The 15,680-nt window shown below is 40.4% G+C and overlaps 1 protein-coding gene across 3 annotated transcripts in view; it reads right to left on the bottom strand.

Moving 5' to 3' along the window:
• Window positions 1-15,680, bottom strand: part of VCL (vinculin) — a 72,404-nt gene that overhangs the window by 5,576 nt on the left and 51,148 nt on the right. For 2 of the 3 annotated variants that reach the window (XM_088128691.1, XM_007424896.3), the window contains exons 14-18: window positions 15,314-15,463; window positions 13,990-14,098; window positions 12,481-12,783; window positions 8,899-9,023; window positions 7,443-7,628 (exon numbers count right to left, since the gene is read on the bottom strand). In XM_088128691.1, the coding sequence (XP_087984817.1) occupies window positions 7,443-7,628; window positions 8,899-9,023; window positions 12,481-12,783; window positions 13,990-14,098; window positions 15,314-15,463 (873 nt within the window). Of the gene's footprint in view, window positions 1-1,119; window positions 1,345-7,442; window positions 7,629-8,898; window positions 9,024-12,480; window positions 12,784-13,989; window positions 14,099-15,313; window positions 15,464-15,680 lie in introns of all 3 variants that reach the window. The other variant, XM_007424894.3, reaches the window with a different exon arrangement.

Below are 15,680 nucleotides of genomic sequence, written 5' to 3'. Positions count from 1 at the left end.
ATTGCTGGGTCAGTGCGAGAGGCCATTGCAACAAGAGGCGAGTGATGACATCTGCTTCGCCCAAATGCTGTTCAAAGAGGGGACAAGAGAGACCTTGGATTCAAGAAGCACAAGCCCCAGACAGTTCTCCTGCACAAGCAAAACTGAAATGACTGAGTGGCTTCCCCATTCATTTCAGATAAGCTTGCCCTGGACAGGAGAGAATTAGGTTGGATTATGCTCCATCGTTACCCACGCATGGGAGATTCCATTTGGATTTCATGCCATTCACCCAGTTGGCCATTAGTGAGTGCAAAAAAAAAAAGAGTAGGGAAATGAAAACTAATTTTCCACACATACACACACACCTTCAGAGCTGCACAGCCATACATTTATTCTTTGCAGCATGCTAATTTAAGAAGTGAAAAATAATCCAGCAGCTTGGCAAACTCCTGTTTGTGCTTAGTGCCAGCAGACCATTTCCATCATAAGCTACAGACCCCACATCTCCATTAATAACATAGCTGAAACACGAGACAGCAAAGTCTGAACTTAGCAACTTAACACATTCAGCAGAGCCTTTCCCTATAAAACCCTCCCAATGGTCAGCCTCTTCCCACAGGACCAGCTCCTCGGCAATGGTGCCATTCAAAGCCATTCCTTGTTGGAACAAAGTTTTAGTAGAAGCCGTTGATCAAGAGGCAGAAAACACAACGATGCGTGTTAAATGACTTCAGGAGTGATAACACCTTGATCATCTGGAAGTCACTGAAAGACAGTGAACGATGGCTTCACAGGTAGTCAGACATTCATTTCCTTATTTCTCTTTTAAGTAACCACTGCCATGGAAAAGACAGGTAAGGCAAAAGAGGACAGCATCTTATTCAGAAGGAGGGTGAAGGAAGGCAGTGTGAGCCGAATGAAGCTTTAGCCTGGCCATCAGCACGCCTAACAACACTTGTGAAGCCACACGGTCCTCAACCATGAAATGCAGACAAACTTGAATCCATTCCAATTAAGAAAAGAAACCACGAAAAGAACATGGGATCCAGCAAGGATCAAGAGTGATGCAAATGTGTCAACGTTCCAAAATGGCTGGATGCAACGTGGATCAGTCGCCAGGGGAAATGGAGGAAATACCTTACTGGACCACTTGGTAGCTTCCCGGTGCAGAGACTGAGCAGCGGCCAGAATGGGCTGGTTAACAGGCTGGTTGGTTGGCATTAGCAGCAGCTCAGGCTCGTAATCATCTTCAATGTCAGAGGGGAGGGTGAATTCAACTTCTGCTTCCTCCTCCGCCTCCTCCTGATCTACACCTACGTCAGCCTCAGCAGGGGCTTCCTTACCCCCACCAGTCACATCAGGCTTTGCAGGTGGTGGACAGGGAGGATGAAGAAACAGGGACAGTTAGTATAAGAGGCAGGATCTGGTCAAAGAAGCAAGAACCCAGCCAGTTTAGTAAATCTCTCATTGGGGTAGGCGATGGAAGGATGGTGGAGGGGTGGGGAGGTTGACACAGGGGGGCACTTGGATCTGAAAAACTAGAAACGTCTTCAAGAAACATTTAGGAAAGCATATCAAGACACATTTCACTTCTTTCCTCTTTAATTGTCTTATCTTTCACCACAACATTTTTCCTGGCAAGACAATAATGCCACTGACGCAAGACACAAAAGAGCAACATGTAAAGCTGACAGAGAAGAGCAAGAGGGGAACTCCAGTGATGTGGATGGAATATGAAGATACACCAGGTCCTGCGCTCTGTTTCCTTCAGAGATGCAACACTGTTGGAGACCTAATTGCTCTGGTGCCTCAGCCAAGCATAGGGTGCTGTGAAGGATGGCAATGTGAAAAAGGGGCAGCTTTGAGCCAGTGGGCCAAATTCGCCATGACTCCCTCCAGCCAAAACCCCTTTGTAAAAATGAAGGTGAGCTGCACAAACACTTCCATGCTCCCTCATTTTAAAAAGCACCTCTTTTTAGAGACAGGTATAAGACAGCTCGCTAATGCATAGAGCACCATGTTCACTGCTGTCTGCCAGAGGAATGCAAGGCTGACAGAACATGGGTGTTCCCACCCCAGCCACCCCAATGTCTTGATCCAGCCATGGAAAAGACAATTATGAAGAGCAAAGCACGATGCAAGGAGGAAAGAATGACTGACGCCTCCCCCCCCCTCCCGAATAAGAGAGTATGGTAGTAACAGGACAGGCCACTCATTAAAGTGTTTACTGTTACCTGACAGAAAGTGACGTTAGCAGCACATGTCAAAGCAAATCAGAACGTTTCTGTTAGCAGAAAGTTAATGACATGGAGCAAGATTGTTTTGCCACAATGTTGTTCTATAAAATCCAAAAAGGGATTTAAAACTTTTGCTTCGGTATCCCAAACCACATCCCAAAGTACCTAAAACAGAACAGCTCAGTATTATTGTAGCAATCTTCACAGTGCTAGTTCATTACAGAATAGTAGACAGGAAGGAAGAGCAAGACAAAATCTACTGTTTCAAAGGCCTAAGATACAACCATATTTTTATTGTTATTTAGTCACTCACTCTTTTCATGCTTGCATGTTCACCTTTCTTTTGTCCAAGGTTCTGATTCTGAGTGTTAAGTTATTTGGGGTTTTCAAAGAAAAAGTTGCTGCTCTTTTTGTGGAACTATATTAGCAAACTCCAAAATAAATGTGACCCCTCCTGGGTTCATCTCTTTACTTTCTTGGCAAACAAGAAGTTAGTTTGTCAGCTGAAAGTTCAGTGAGCTACACAATGGTTTGTTCTCCTATTGGTCAATCCCACATGTTTGTGGAGAGATTAAAAGTAATTATAACCAAGAACTGTGCCCCTAGAAAGCTTACTTCCAACCCTCCTCCTCTGCTCTTTACCTAAATGATAAATTTGGGGGTAGGTAGGAAATTATCTTCAAATAAAGGCATACGACTTTGCTAAACATATAGAATATCTAGTTACTTGGGTCATTAATGTTCAATGACCGATGAAACCATAGTTCCAAGAGATTAAGTAATAGAGTACTTAGTCACCAGAAGATATCTATGTGAATACCCAGAGTTAGTTGCTACTTGCTGTTTATGCTGTCCAGTCAACAATTCTGAGCAAATCTGAACTACATTTCTTCTAGATCATTATTCTAATTATGCTGTTGGAAGATGACCGAAAAAGCAAGACACCATAAAGTTGTGTGTATATATTTAGATCCTAGCAAAGGTTAAAGTAAGATTTTTCAATCCAATCTTTATTATGATTATTAACCAGAACAATAAAGTAAGATTTGAAAGGTCAAAGAAAAGGACAGCAATATATTGTCCAGTGCAGACTTTAGAAAAAATTAAGCATCCAATTTACAAAGGACTAGTAAGAGGGAAAAAGGTAATTTACACTATGAGAAAAAACAGAAATATATGAGTGAATGAATTACTCTCACCACAGTTCTGAAGATTATCCTAAATGGACCTCTTTTTTCATGATAGCTTGATTTCTGCATAAAGTTTTCAGAGCTAATCACTGTGACAGATTATTTTTTAACACAAATGCAAACTGTTGGTACTTCAAAAGCAGCAGCTTTCACCTACTTCTGAAGATGCAGAAGACACTTTTAAAAATAGGCACTCAAGAGAAAATGTTTACCTACTCTAAATTCAACCTCTTGAAGTATCAAATTGATTTCTTTAAAGTTACAAAATCACTTAAATTTCAAAAATACTCACAGAGTCAAATTTAACATTAAATTTCAAATTCTGCACTAGGTGGGAGCAGATTTGAAGCCCCATCCAGAATTCCAGAAATAACTCAGTCTGGTTGAGGTTCTTCCAAAGATTTGCCAGTCCAGATCTAGAGCAAATTATGAAAACAGAGAGCTCCCATCTCCCATAATCCATCTTGGGGGGGGGGGGGGAAATGGATCCTCTTATTTTTCACAGAATAGACAAGGCTTATTAGAAATCTAGATCTTTATAAAGGCATTTCATTTTGCAATTTTCATAAAGTTGTACAAAGTCCTTAATTCTTTTTTTAAAGCTCATTAAAAAAAAACTGTGTTTTGCTTTGGGGCAGAATGATGAAATCTGCAATTATAATAATCCCTATGGTGAAGAATTTCTATACCAAATTGGAAAAATGATCATAATGATGATGCACCTCCTGAACATGTCCATTAGGCTCATCAACTACTAACACAACTCACAAAATATTATTCACACAACTATCCAGGAACAGAGTTTTCGCAAACAGTTAAATACTGTTTTTCTCTCAACAACCAAGATTTTCAACCACTGAAGAAATCATAATTAGGATAATCACTAGTCCTGTGATTGCAAAGATCAATATAAATTGAGGAAGACATGTCAATCACTGAACCCAAAACTCTCCCTCATTTTTCCCTTCCCTTTTGATACAGCACCATCATTTGGAGCACAACAGAGTACCAGAGAAATAGATCCGAATGACAGCTTTGTGAAGACTCAGAAGTCAGACCGAGCCATTTCATTCAAGGCAAACAAAAATCTATTCTGAATTGTCCCATCTATCTTATAATATAGGCCTTGGGCAAACCCATTACACACCCTTATTTTTCATGTAAAAAATTATTTTCAAGAGCACACTACTGAATTTCATCAGCAGAAAATATTCCTGTAATATTTCAGAAAATTCATTTTTGATTGTTACAAAGAGATTCTATTCTAACTTTCAAAAATCAAAGCATGTTTTTAATAAAGTACTCTTTTGTAAGAGGCAAAAAAGATCATTTATAGCTTGACAACAGTATAGCCTATGAATAAATAAATGAAATAGATTATCGTGATATTTGCAAATTTAATCTAGAACATTATTCTAGCTAGCCACTTTATGTTAATTCTTAGGTTGTCCCAACTTCTATGCCTTCTCTATCAACACAAAGTTTAATGGTAGTAAGATATCTGAGAAAGAAAGAGTCTAAAATAATAAACTATATGATTTCCTGAATTCAAACAAAAAAAAATTAAATTGTTATGTATTTAATGCTCATTTAGGATAAATAATATAGTGAGTTTTTCCCATTTGTTTTCAGAAACTGATGAAGTTTACGTACATTACAGGCTGGTTGGGGAAGGAAAGGAAAAGGAGAAAAGATGAAAACTTCTTAAGATTATTTTAAGAACAAATCCCATATCTCATTTCAGTAATTTAAACATTAACATTTGCTAGGTTATATATCCCCCAAATCTCATCTTTTTGTAGACATGCCAGTTTTAAAAAGGAAGGAAAGTATTAAAACTTACGGATATACATGCTAGAAATTCCTCACTATTCAAGTCCAACAATAGGGATGGGCAAACCCTTTGGGGTGCATCTCATTGGGGAGGGGCTGTATCAACAGTAGGGAGGGGCTGTATCAACAGTAGGGAGGGACAGCCCAAAGAAAAATAATTTTCTCCTGTCCCATTTTTATGTATTTTATTTATTTATTTATTTATTTATTTATTTATTTATTTGTATTTCAAATTTGTCACTGCCTATCTCACTGTGGAGTGACTCTGGGTGGTTTACAGTAAAAACAGAATGAACATTAATTAAAATAGATAAATATCCATTAATTAAAATATGCTAAAAACCAAACTTCTGATATGATACTTCCAAGAGGCTGATGTTAATTTGTTCTTTCCTAGACAGACATTCCTATCCACACTTAAGCCTCTCTTATCTTACTTTATCTTACTTTAACCCACTAGCATATCCCCGTCCATTTTCTACCAACTCTTTTTCCAAATGCACACCCTGACCTAGAATTGTGCTCATCCTTCCTCCGTGTAGCTCCCTGCAACTTTCTACAATGGAATAAAGCAAGACCAGGGTACCTAGAAAAACACGGAAGGAAACCATGGAGCATTGTTTCTTTTCAGCTCTAGGCATCATGTGGTACGGTGCACACAGCAGTATGCACCAGGAAAATTATATAATCAAACCACGGTAAATGGAGTCTAGAACAACACAGAAACCATGCATCACATTTGCTGGTTTCTTTTTCCCCTTCTTGCCAACCATTTTAGCAGTCCACAAGGACATCAGAAAGCTGCCTCTGTACTCTGGGATGAATACATGATGGAGGAACCAAAACATGTTCACAGGACCATTATGAAGATTCTCAGTCATCCAGGTGGAATTGTCTGGAGGTTGAGTCATGGCAACTGGACTTCTTTTCTTTTTGGTTAGAGACGTTTCTCTACTTGTCCAAGCAGAAGAAGCTGCTTGGACAAGTAGCGAAACATCTCTAACCAAAAAGAAAAGAAGTCCAGTTGCCATGACTCAACCTCCAGACATGTTCACAGGACAAAAATCTCTTGAAAGCTAGTTCTAGATGGACACTTTTCTGAAGCATCACTAAGGGAAAAAAAAAAACTCTTTTAATGAGTTTAGCATTTTGCATGCATAATGTATAGACACAGAGACTTCATTTTCTCTTATATTAGCTGGTTGGAACCCCTCTTTTCTGTGCTTCATTGAGATTTTTAAACTTTGTATTACAAAATGTCCTAATACAATGCTACATTAACAAGACAGCATTTTAGTGTCTCTGGGCAATATGTGAAAATACAGCAAGAGGAAGCCTCCAAGATTCATGCAACTATCTCCTTGTCTTTGCAAAACAATAGAAACATTATTGTTTTGTTTTATTTTGTTTCATTTGCTTGCCCGTGGAACACTGGCCGAAGGGTTGTAACTGAGGTGATCTACAAATACTGTAAATAAATATACTTAAAAAGAGAGAAAACTCATGCTATAATACACCCCAAAGCAAAATGGAAGCTAGACTCCATAATCACTAGGATACAGGAGAAACTATTTGCGTGATTCAAATTGAAATCCTCTGCCCTGCTGAACAGTGCCCAATGGATTCTTTCAACATCCATCTCCAAGATAAAGCCTCAAAAGAGGAAAATCAGTGCCAGATTCTCTACCTGCTTCATGTCCTGACTTCACATCTAGTTCTTTCTGACCTAGAGAAATCCAACATCACAAAGTCTCAAAAGAGGGTATGCCCAAAACTGGGGGAAGCAAGACAAGAGGGAAACAGGCACTGGAAATAGTGGGTTGAAAAGAACTCTAAACTATAATGCATGATCCTTTTTTCTTATGGAAGGATATTGTAATGGTGAGTGGGAAAGACCTTCAGAGATGGGGCGAAGAAATGCTGCATAGATCAGATTAGAGACAGCATAGCCCACAGCTGGATAGTGGGCAGGGCAAGAGGCTCAAAGGACCCTCCTTAGTTTCTTGGGCTGTAAAGGAGATGGGGGCGAGATGTACTTTCAGACTTGCAAGAGTCTGTTAATGTGGCTTTACAATAAAGTAGAATTAGCTTATCTGGTTGTGTTTCCTGTCTGGTCTACTTGGTAAGGCTGACAAATATCCTCTAGGTAAGTAAACTAAGTGAAGAGGCATCAGTGCAAACGTCTGTTGCAAGGACTTACCTTGCTGGACCATTTTCTGGCTTCATCATGTAGCTGCCTGGCAGCCATCATCATGGGCTGATTAAGCACCTCACCAGCCTTCTGCTCCGGGAACTCTTCATCCTTCTCTTCGGGTGGTGGGGGACGAGGGGGAGGAACCTCACCTTCGGGCAGGGGTGGCTTTGGAGGAGCAAGTTCATCAGTGAGCTATGGAAGGAAGCATTTGGTTTCAATAGCCAGATCCACAGTAAACCCCATGACGGACATTTTAATGCTTTTTGCCTCATTTTCCAGTTTCAGATTAATCACTATTGTTAGTTAAAGTTTATAATAGAGTCATTTCAGAAGACTGTGTGCAAAATAAACATCTACTTTGTGCACATTTGTATATGACTATCTCCTAATTTGGCAATTGTTAAGAGGCGTCTTCTTCATCCTAGCACTCAGATTTTCTGAATTGCTAATTTGCATGATATTTGAGGAAAGAGGAAGGAACAAATCATTCTTCTGGGCAGGGCAGAAGGTAGCAAGGCAGGTCCCTCATTAGTGTGTAATAATCACCATGCAGCTCCTGGATTCAAAAGTGCATTTTCACATCAATCTTTTATGACCATGGGCAGTACCATTTAAATCAGTGTTTTTCAAACTTGGCAAGTTTAAGATGTATGGACATCAACTCCCAGAATCCATGGTGGCTCGGGAATTCTGGGGGTTGAAATCGTTAAACACCTTAAACTTGCCAAGTTTCAAAAACGCTGGATTAGGGAGCTCCTGAAACAACGATGGCATATAAATCAATAATTAAAATTAAATTATTGTGACAGCTGTATATTCTGCAACAACACCAAGTGAGGAAAACAGCCAGAACTTCCAGGCTGCTCAGGCAGAAGTCAATTTTTTTAATGTGAACATTTTCATTACAACTAATTGCAACCACCAATTTAAATCTTTAAAAAATAAACCTGTTCACCTTTTAGATAGCCACTGTGATTTCTATTTGTGAATATACTGACAACAGATATCGTAGGTGTTGGCTGTGAGCTCTGAATGGCATGCATGTCTTGAATTGCTGCTTTTCCTCAACAAGCCATATAGTAGCCTGATATTTTTTCCACCTCGCTTTCCTGAACAGCTCCCTATGGGGGACCTTAGCAAAAACCAAGGGTCAGAGAGGAGCCATAGAAATTAAACAGCCCTGTGCACCCCAGAAACCTCTTATAAATTATTTTGAAAAAGAAAAAGAATACTGTGGTGTCAGTATTTTCGGAATCTAACTTAAATGCAAAGTGATTTAGCCCCTGCAACAGAGTCACAACCATATAATCACACAGACATGCTCTAAACCAGTGTTTTTCAAATTCTGGGAGGTGAAGTCCACACATCTTAAAGTTGCCAATTTTGAAAAACACTGTTCTAAACAAACAGCTGCAGGTTCAGATTCTCCTTTACTAACAATGCTACCTAATGCTGCTCTTACGTGAAGTTGCTCAAGGTCAGGAGGAGGAGGGGGAAAATCTGGTTCCTGGGGCTGGAAAGCATCTCGAACTTTGGCTACAGCTCCTAGAATCCTGTATCCAGAATCAAGAAAGTTCTTCTGCAAACCTGGCGAAAAAAAATATATTTTGAAGTTTTGGTAGCAAAGTATTTTAATCTAACAGTTAATGCTAGGATTGGGCACCAAGCTGGCACCACCTGAACCCAAGGGGCACTTCATTTAATTCACTCAAGGTGGAACGGAGGTGTCTCCCTTGCCCATCTCCAGTTCAAAATCCTGCATGTCTTATGCAAAATCCTGCACGTTTTATCTGTAGTTCAGGTTCAGGAGTTGCAAATGTGTCAAAAAGAGGAAATGCAAAGAACACAACTTCTGGGTGGAGCCTGGGAACACTGGATTAAAGGACCAACAAATCTGTCCTCAAATCAGTGATCCCAGTTTTGCTACTGCATCAAGCCTTTTAGATCAGCCTTTCTTTGTTATCTACCTTTACTTATTAGCTTCTATTTTGTTAGTTAGGTAAAAAGAACAATGTGTCTGTCTTCCTATATTTTATTTATTCTTCATAAATATACAGTATTGTGCAAAAGTTTTAGGCAGGTATGAAAAAATGCTGTAAAGTAAGAATGCTTTCAAAAATATATATTGTAATTGTTTATGTTTATCAATTTACAAAATGCAAAGTGAGCAAACAGAAGAAAAACCCAAATCAAATCAATATTTGGTGTGACCACCCTTCGCCTTCAAAACAGCATCAATTCGTCTAGGTACACTTGCACACAGTTTTTGAAGGAACTCGGCAGGTAGGCTGTTCCAAACATCTTGGAGAACTAACCACAGATCTCCTGTGGATGTAGGCTGCCTCAAATCCTTCTGTCTCTTCATGTAATCCCAGACAGACTCGATGATACTGAGATCAGGGCTCTGTGGGGGCCAAACCATCACTTCCAGGACTCCTTGTTCTTCTTTATGCTGAAGATAGTTCTTAATGACATTGGCTGTATCTTTGGGGTCGTTGTCCTGCTGCAGAATAAATTTGGGGCCAATCACACGCCTCCCTGATGGTATGGCATGATGGATCAGTATCTGCCTATATTTCTCAGCATTGAGGACACCATTGACCGTGACCAAATCTCCAACTCCATTTGCAGAAATGCAGCCCCAAACTTGCAAGGAACCTCCACCATGCTTCACTGTTGCCTGCAGACACTCATTATTGTACTGCTCTCCAGCCTTTCAGCAAACAAACTGCCTCCTGCTATAGCCAAATATTTCAAATTTTGACTCATCAGTCCAGAGCATCTGCTGCCATCTTTCTGCACCCCAGTTCCTATGTTTTTGTGCATAGTTGAGTTGCTTGGCCTTGTTTCCACGTCAGAGGTTTGGCTTTTTGGCCACAATTCTTCCATGAAGACCACTTCTGGCCAGACTTCTCCAGACAGTAGATGGGTGTACCTGGGTCCCACTGGTTTCCACCAGTTCTGTGCTGATGGCACTGCTGGACATCTTCCAATGTCGAAGGGAAGGAAGCATGATGTGTCTTCCATCTGCTGCATCCAGTTTTGTTGGCCGACCACTGCGTCTACGGTCCTCAACGTTGCCCGTTTCTTTGTGCTTCTTCAAGAGCTTGAACAGCCCATCTTGAAACCCCAGTCTGCTTTGAAATTTTTGCCTCAGAGAGACCTTCTGATGCAGTATAACTACCTTGTGTCTTGTTGCTGTGCTCAGTCTTGCTATGGTGCATGACCTGTGACATGAAACTGTCTTCCACAACCTCACCTTAGTAGCAGAGTTTGGCAGTTCCTCACCCAGTTTTAAGCCACCTACACAGCTGTTTCTATTTCAGTCAATGACTGTGTTTCAACCTACATATGAAATTAATTATCATTAGCACCTGCTTGGTATAATTGGTTAATCATACACATGACTCTAATCCTACAAGATCCCTGACTTTGTGCAAGTGTACAAAGTGTGCAAGTGTAAGAATTGATGCTGGTTTGAAGCCAAAGGGTGGTCACATCAAATATTGATTTGATTTAGATTTTTCTTCTGTTTGCTCACTTTGCATTTTGTAAATTGATAAACATAAACAATTACAGTATATATTTTTGAAAGCATTCTTACTTTACAGCATTTTTTCACACCTGCCTAAAACCTTTGCACAGTACTGTAAATGTATAATTATTTATCAAGAAAATAATTATACATTTATATTTATGAATAATAAATAAAATATAGGAAGACAGACACATTGTTCTTCAGACACATTTATCAAGAAAATAATTATAACTGTGTATCTGTCGTCTTGTCTTTTGTCCTTAGAACCACATAATCATAGAATGCTCGAGTTGGATAGGATAGATCACCTAGTCCAACCTTCTGCTTAGGACAAGAATCTTGCTCAAGTATTTCTTACAAAAGGCTCTCTAGTACCTGATAATCTCACAGAAGAAGAATCCACCACTCTTCTAGGCAGACTATTACACTCCTTAGCAGCTCTTCCCATTAGGCAAGTCTTCCTAATATTTAGCTTGAATTCCCTTTGGTCCTTATCCTAATTTTGGTTTCAGCAGAGAAAACATCTATCTCCTCTGGCATGTGGATCTTTTAATCCACTAAAATTATCTTCCCTTCCCTTTTGGAACTAATCACACCTGTTCTTTCCTCATAGGACTTGTTCTCCAGAATTTCAGGTATTATTATGGTGCCTCTCCTCTGACCTTGCTCCAGCTTCTCCAAGTTCCTTTCAAAGGGCAATTCCCAAAACTACTGGAAGTGGTATTCTCCATCCCCCTTAACAAGTGTGGAGGTTTAAGAGTCAGTGTTACCAGAGAGACTGAAGATGAGTAGAGGGGAAGGGGGGGTCTTAGTCCAATGGTGCTGGCAAAGGATTATTGGGAACCCTGCAGAAACAGTCTGAGCAAGTGGCTATGGTAAAAAAAAACTGAATCTTGAAAAGACCTAGGCTGAATGTTCTTCTACTCATCATGGTGGAAATCTCCTTTCCTGAAAATTTTATTCTGTTCTGATAAAAAAGAAAGAAACTACAGGTACCATTAAACATCTGTGTCTCTGCTTTGCTAGAACATGAGAATTTCAGTTTTCCCAAATAGCACACCAGGATGAGCTGCCCACTATCCCCAGTAAGCAGACTCTCTGGGCTGAAAATCCAGTTGCAAAGGGGGAGCTGAATGAAGTGATTCAGAAAATCACTTGTTTTCAGAGATGCTAGATGAAAGTAAAAACAAAACCCTCTAGTGATGTTATAGACTCAGGAGCGAGCGGTTATCAAACCAGAACCTGGCAGGCTGAAGAAACAAAGCAAATATTGAACTTTCCATTTTTCAGCCCCAACATTGAATGTTGTGTTACTCAGACCAGCTCTTGATGAGACACACATCAACAGACCTACACTGGCCTAATTTCACAGAGCTCCTTATGTTGCATTCATTGAAGAAATAAAGCAACTCCACAAGCTTCCACAAGCTCTGCATTTCTCAGTGCAACTTCACAGGAACTAAGTTAAAAGGCCAGGGGTTTGAGATAGCCTGACTAAACACTTACCAGGATCAGAAATGTTGCCTGCCACAGCTTTCGCATCCATCACCATTGGTGAAATGGTTTTGCTCAGGTCATCAGAGGCAGCTTTAATAGCTTCACGGAATTTAGGATCTTCTGAGTTTTCCACCTCTTTCTTTGCCACTAGCAGGATACGGTTCGCTCGCCGGGCAATGCTGGTGGCTCCCGCTACTAGCATCTGTGGCTGAACATTAGCCATTGCCACTTTGCATTTGTCCAGGTCCTTTTTAATGGCTTCCTCAGAGGCATCCAACAGGGACTTGGTATCAATGGCTTCATCTACTAAGCCTGGAACCACAAATTGAAAAGTTTACCTCCTTCTACATACATGACAATAGAAAGTGTTACTCCAGACAGAGCTTATACATCATGTGGTTCAACAACAGGTTAAACTAATTGATCAGGCAGCCCAAGTAGAAACAGGATGGGCATCTGCTCAAAATCTGGGGTACCAAGAATTTCAGCTCTGCTCTCGTAACCATCTCCTCTTGCCACCAGAAAGTCTCCACACTCATGAATTCTATAATATACTCCACTATTAATGGGTTTCATGGGTGATTAAACATGGGAATTAAACAGGAAAACATGATGTTTACATGCAGGAAGAAGAAAACTAGAATCTCTCAAACTAGTATAATAAAAAAAATAATCTAGGACCATTAAGAGAGTTTGGATGGAATTTCAAAAGGTAGAAAGGAGACTATGTTTCTTTGCTTAATAGTGTGTCCAGTACTGAGACACACTATTGACTGAGCCTACTGAGTGTTAAACATAAAATAATGTTTGGCCAACTACCAGTTATTCACAAATGACTTCTTTTTGGCAAGGTGTTTTGAGAGTCCAGCTACAGAATTCTTAGAAAATTTTCTAAATTTCTAAATCTTTTCTGTCTGGGGACTGAACCAGCTTTACTTGACCTGAGAGATGACTTCTGAAATCTCCTCCAAATTTGAGAACAGGAGTGTTAAATCTGCTTGATCTCTCAGCAGCTTGAGTTGCATTGGCAGTGATATTCTCCTGGACCACCTCATGAGGCATTATGACAGGAGTGGCACACCCACTGGCAGGGGTAGTCTCCAAAGATAGGACTGAGTGGCTGCACCCTGACACCAAAGCTGAGGGTGTCTTAAGGCCCCTATTTTTTTGTTGTTCAGTCATTAAGTCATGTCCGACTCTTCATGACCCCATGAACCATATCACGCCAGGCCTTCCTGTCCTTAACAGCTATAAGAAGCAGCTTCGGGCAGTTATCAGTTTTAGGGCAAGGTGTTATCAATATATGATGGAATATACAATATGACTTTTCTAAAACCCCAGAATCACATGCCTGTTCTGGTCCCCAGCATTCCTTTCCTCCTTCTCCTTTCCTTTGTGAGAATAGCACCTAACATTCCTCTTCTTTTTTTCTTTCAACACCTTGCCCATTATATTACAGAGTAATCACCAACAATTTGGCTAAAAAAAAAAAAAATGGCAACAGCACTCTTATTTCACCTGTCATTTTTTCCACATTATCAATCCATTGGTTCTTCATGGTCTCAAAATGTTCATAAGCAGCTTGATTTCCAGGGTTCCTTAGGAGGATGCGAGCAGCAGATACTACCTGCACACAGAAAGAGATCCCAGGAAAGGCCATAAGCAAAGCCCCTGGAATTTTCTTTTCCAGCCTTAATAAGCTGAAGGTTTAATGTATAATTTGGAACAGACACCAGACTGTTGATTCTCAGGAATGGCATGACATTTTGAACACTGTTTCAAAACACTTTAAAGTATTTGAGATTCCCAAAGTGCTCTTAACTCTTTCAGGCCATGAGTTTAAATGAGAAGAACCTGATGAAGGGTGGTATCTCCTGGTTTTCAAAGAACTGTTCAGCTGAATCCTGCACCAACTTGCTCTTCAGAAGGCATCTATGATCATTACTTACATTCCACAACATTGGATATTGATTTAGGAAGATTCCTTAGAAGGTCCATGGATGAGATGAAGGGGCTTGGGAGAATTCAACCTCCCGCCTCTTTGCTTGCCTCCTGCCCCTCATGGCCTATTACAGCTCATAGGGAAGGGAAAACTACCTGAGCTTGGGAGGTCATACTTTTTTTTTCTTTGCAAGAAGGGGCAGTCCTAAGCAACTTTAAGAGTAGCAGTTGCAACTCAGGTTCCACTGGAGATGTCCGGGTGTGTTTGAAACACTGGCTTTTAGGAGCTATAGAATGGAATGGGAGCGAAACTAACTCTGCTTTTAAACAGATTTGCAAAAGGCTGCACACAATTCTGGAAAGATTCATTCCAGGTGTTCTGGAAGTGGTCTGACTACCACCCCATTTGAGGTTGATCACTTCCTGAATGTCCAGGACAGCTGAGTCAGAATGCTCCTGGACAGACTGTTTTGCACTCCCCTACTTGTAAATTCCTCTCAACAGTTACAAAGTGAACAGAATATACATAAACTCATTGAAGTCCAAAAATGATTTTGAAAAATTGGTATCTCATTTACCGTTCCCAGGTTGTAATATATAAATTAACAGAGGACAAGTCTTCCAAGAGCTATTAGTTACAACGGCTTAATATAACCTCTGAATACCTCATCGCCAGATGCTGGATAACAATTAGGTTATCCCACTGCCTTCACAGCCTGCTTGTGAGTTCTCCACTAGGACTAGCTGCTGACTTCTGAAACAGCATTTGGCCTGACACAGAAAAGGAGTTCTTAAGGCATAGCTATCTGCCAACCATTCTAATCTCCATCACAGATGTGATCTGGCCTAAAGTTGAACAGACAATATTAGACGTGTGTGATGCAGAGAGAGGGAGACCAACCTGAGGTGTCAGTTCTCTTGCTGACTTCACAGTTGCTTGAATGCCTTCTACAGTACTTTTGTTGGCTGTTCCGACTGCAGCTGCCTTTTCTGCAGTAGCCCCAAGCCTGGCTGCGTGATTCTCAAAGTTGGCTGCCCTTTCATCAAAGACCTGAAAGGTTAAATACATCCTTACAAACTGAAAGAGGTTTAAGAGTTTAAACTGAGCCAGGGCCATCTTACGCAAACTCATTCAAGCTAGGTTTTATTAAGAATATTTGAGAGATTCATCAAAGGCTCATTCAGTGGAAACGATGAAACATTTTTCTTTCAGGAGAATTGCTGCTTAGTCTAGTATACCACATAATCTCTACCACAGTTGTGTGAAT

The sequence above is a fragment of the Python bivittatus genome, unplaced genomic scaffold (genome assembly GCF_059951505.1).
Source record: "Python bivittatus isolate LINGU-HERP-01145 unplaced genomic scaffold, Pbiv_v1 ctg000050_np1212, whole genome shotgun sequence".
In the NCBI taxonomy this organism is placed as follows: Eukaryota; Metazoa; Chordata; class Lepidosauria; order Squamata; family Pythonidae; genus Python; species Python bivittatus.
This window is presented reverse-complemented; position numbering and strand designations above follow the sequence as displayed.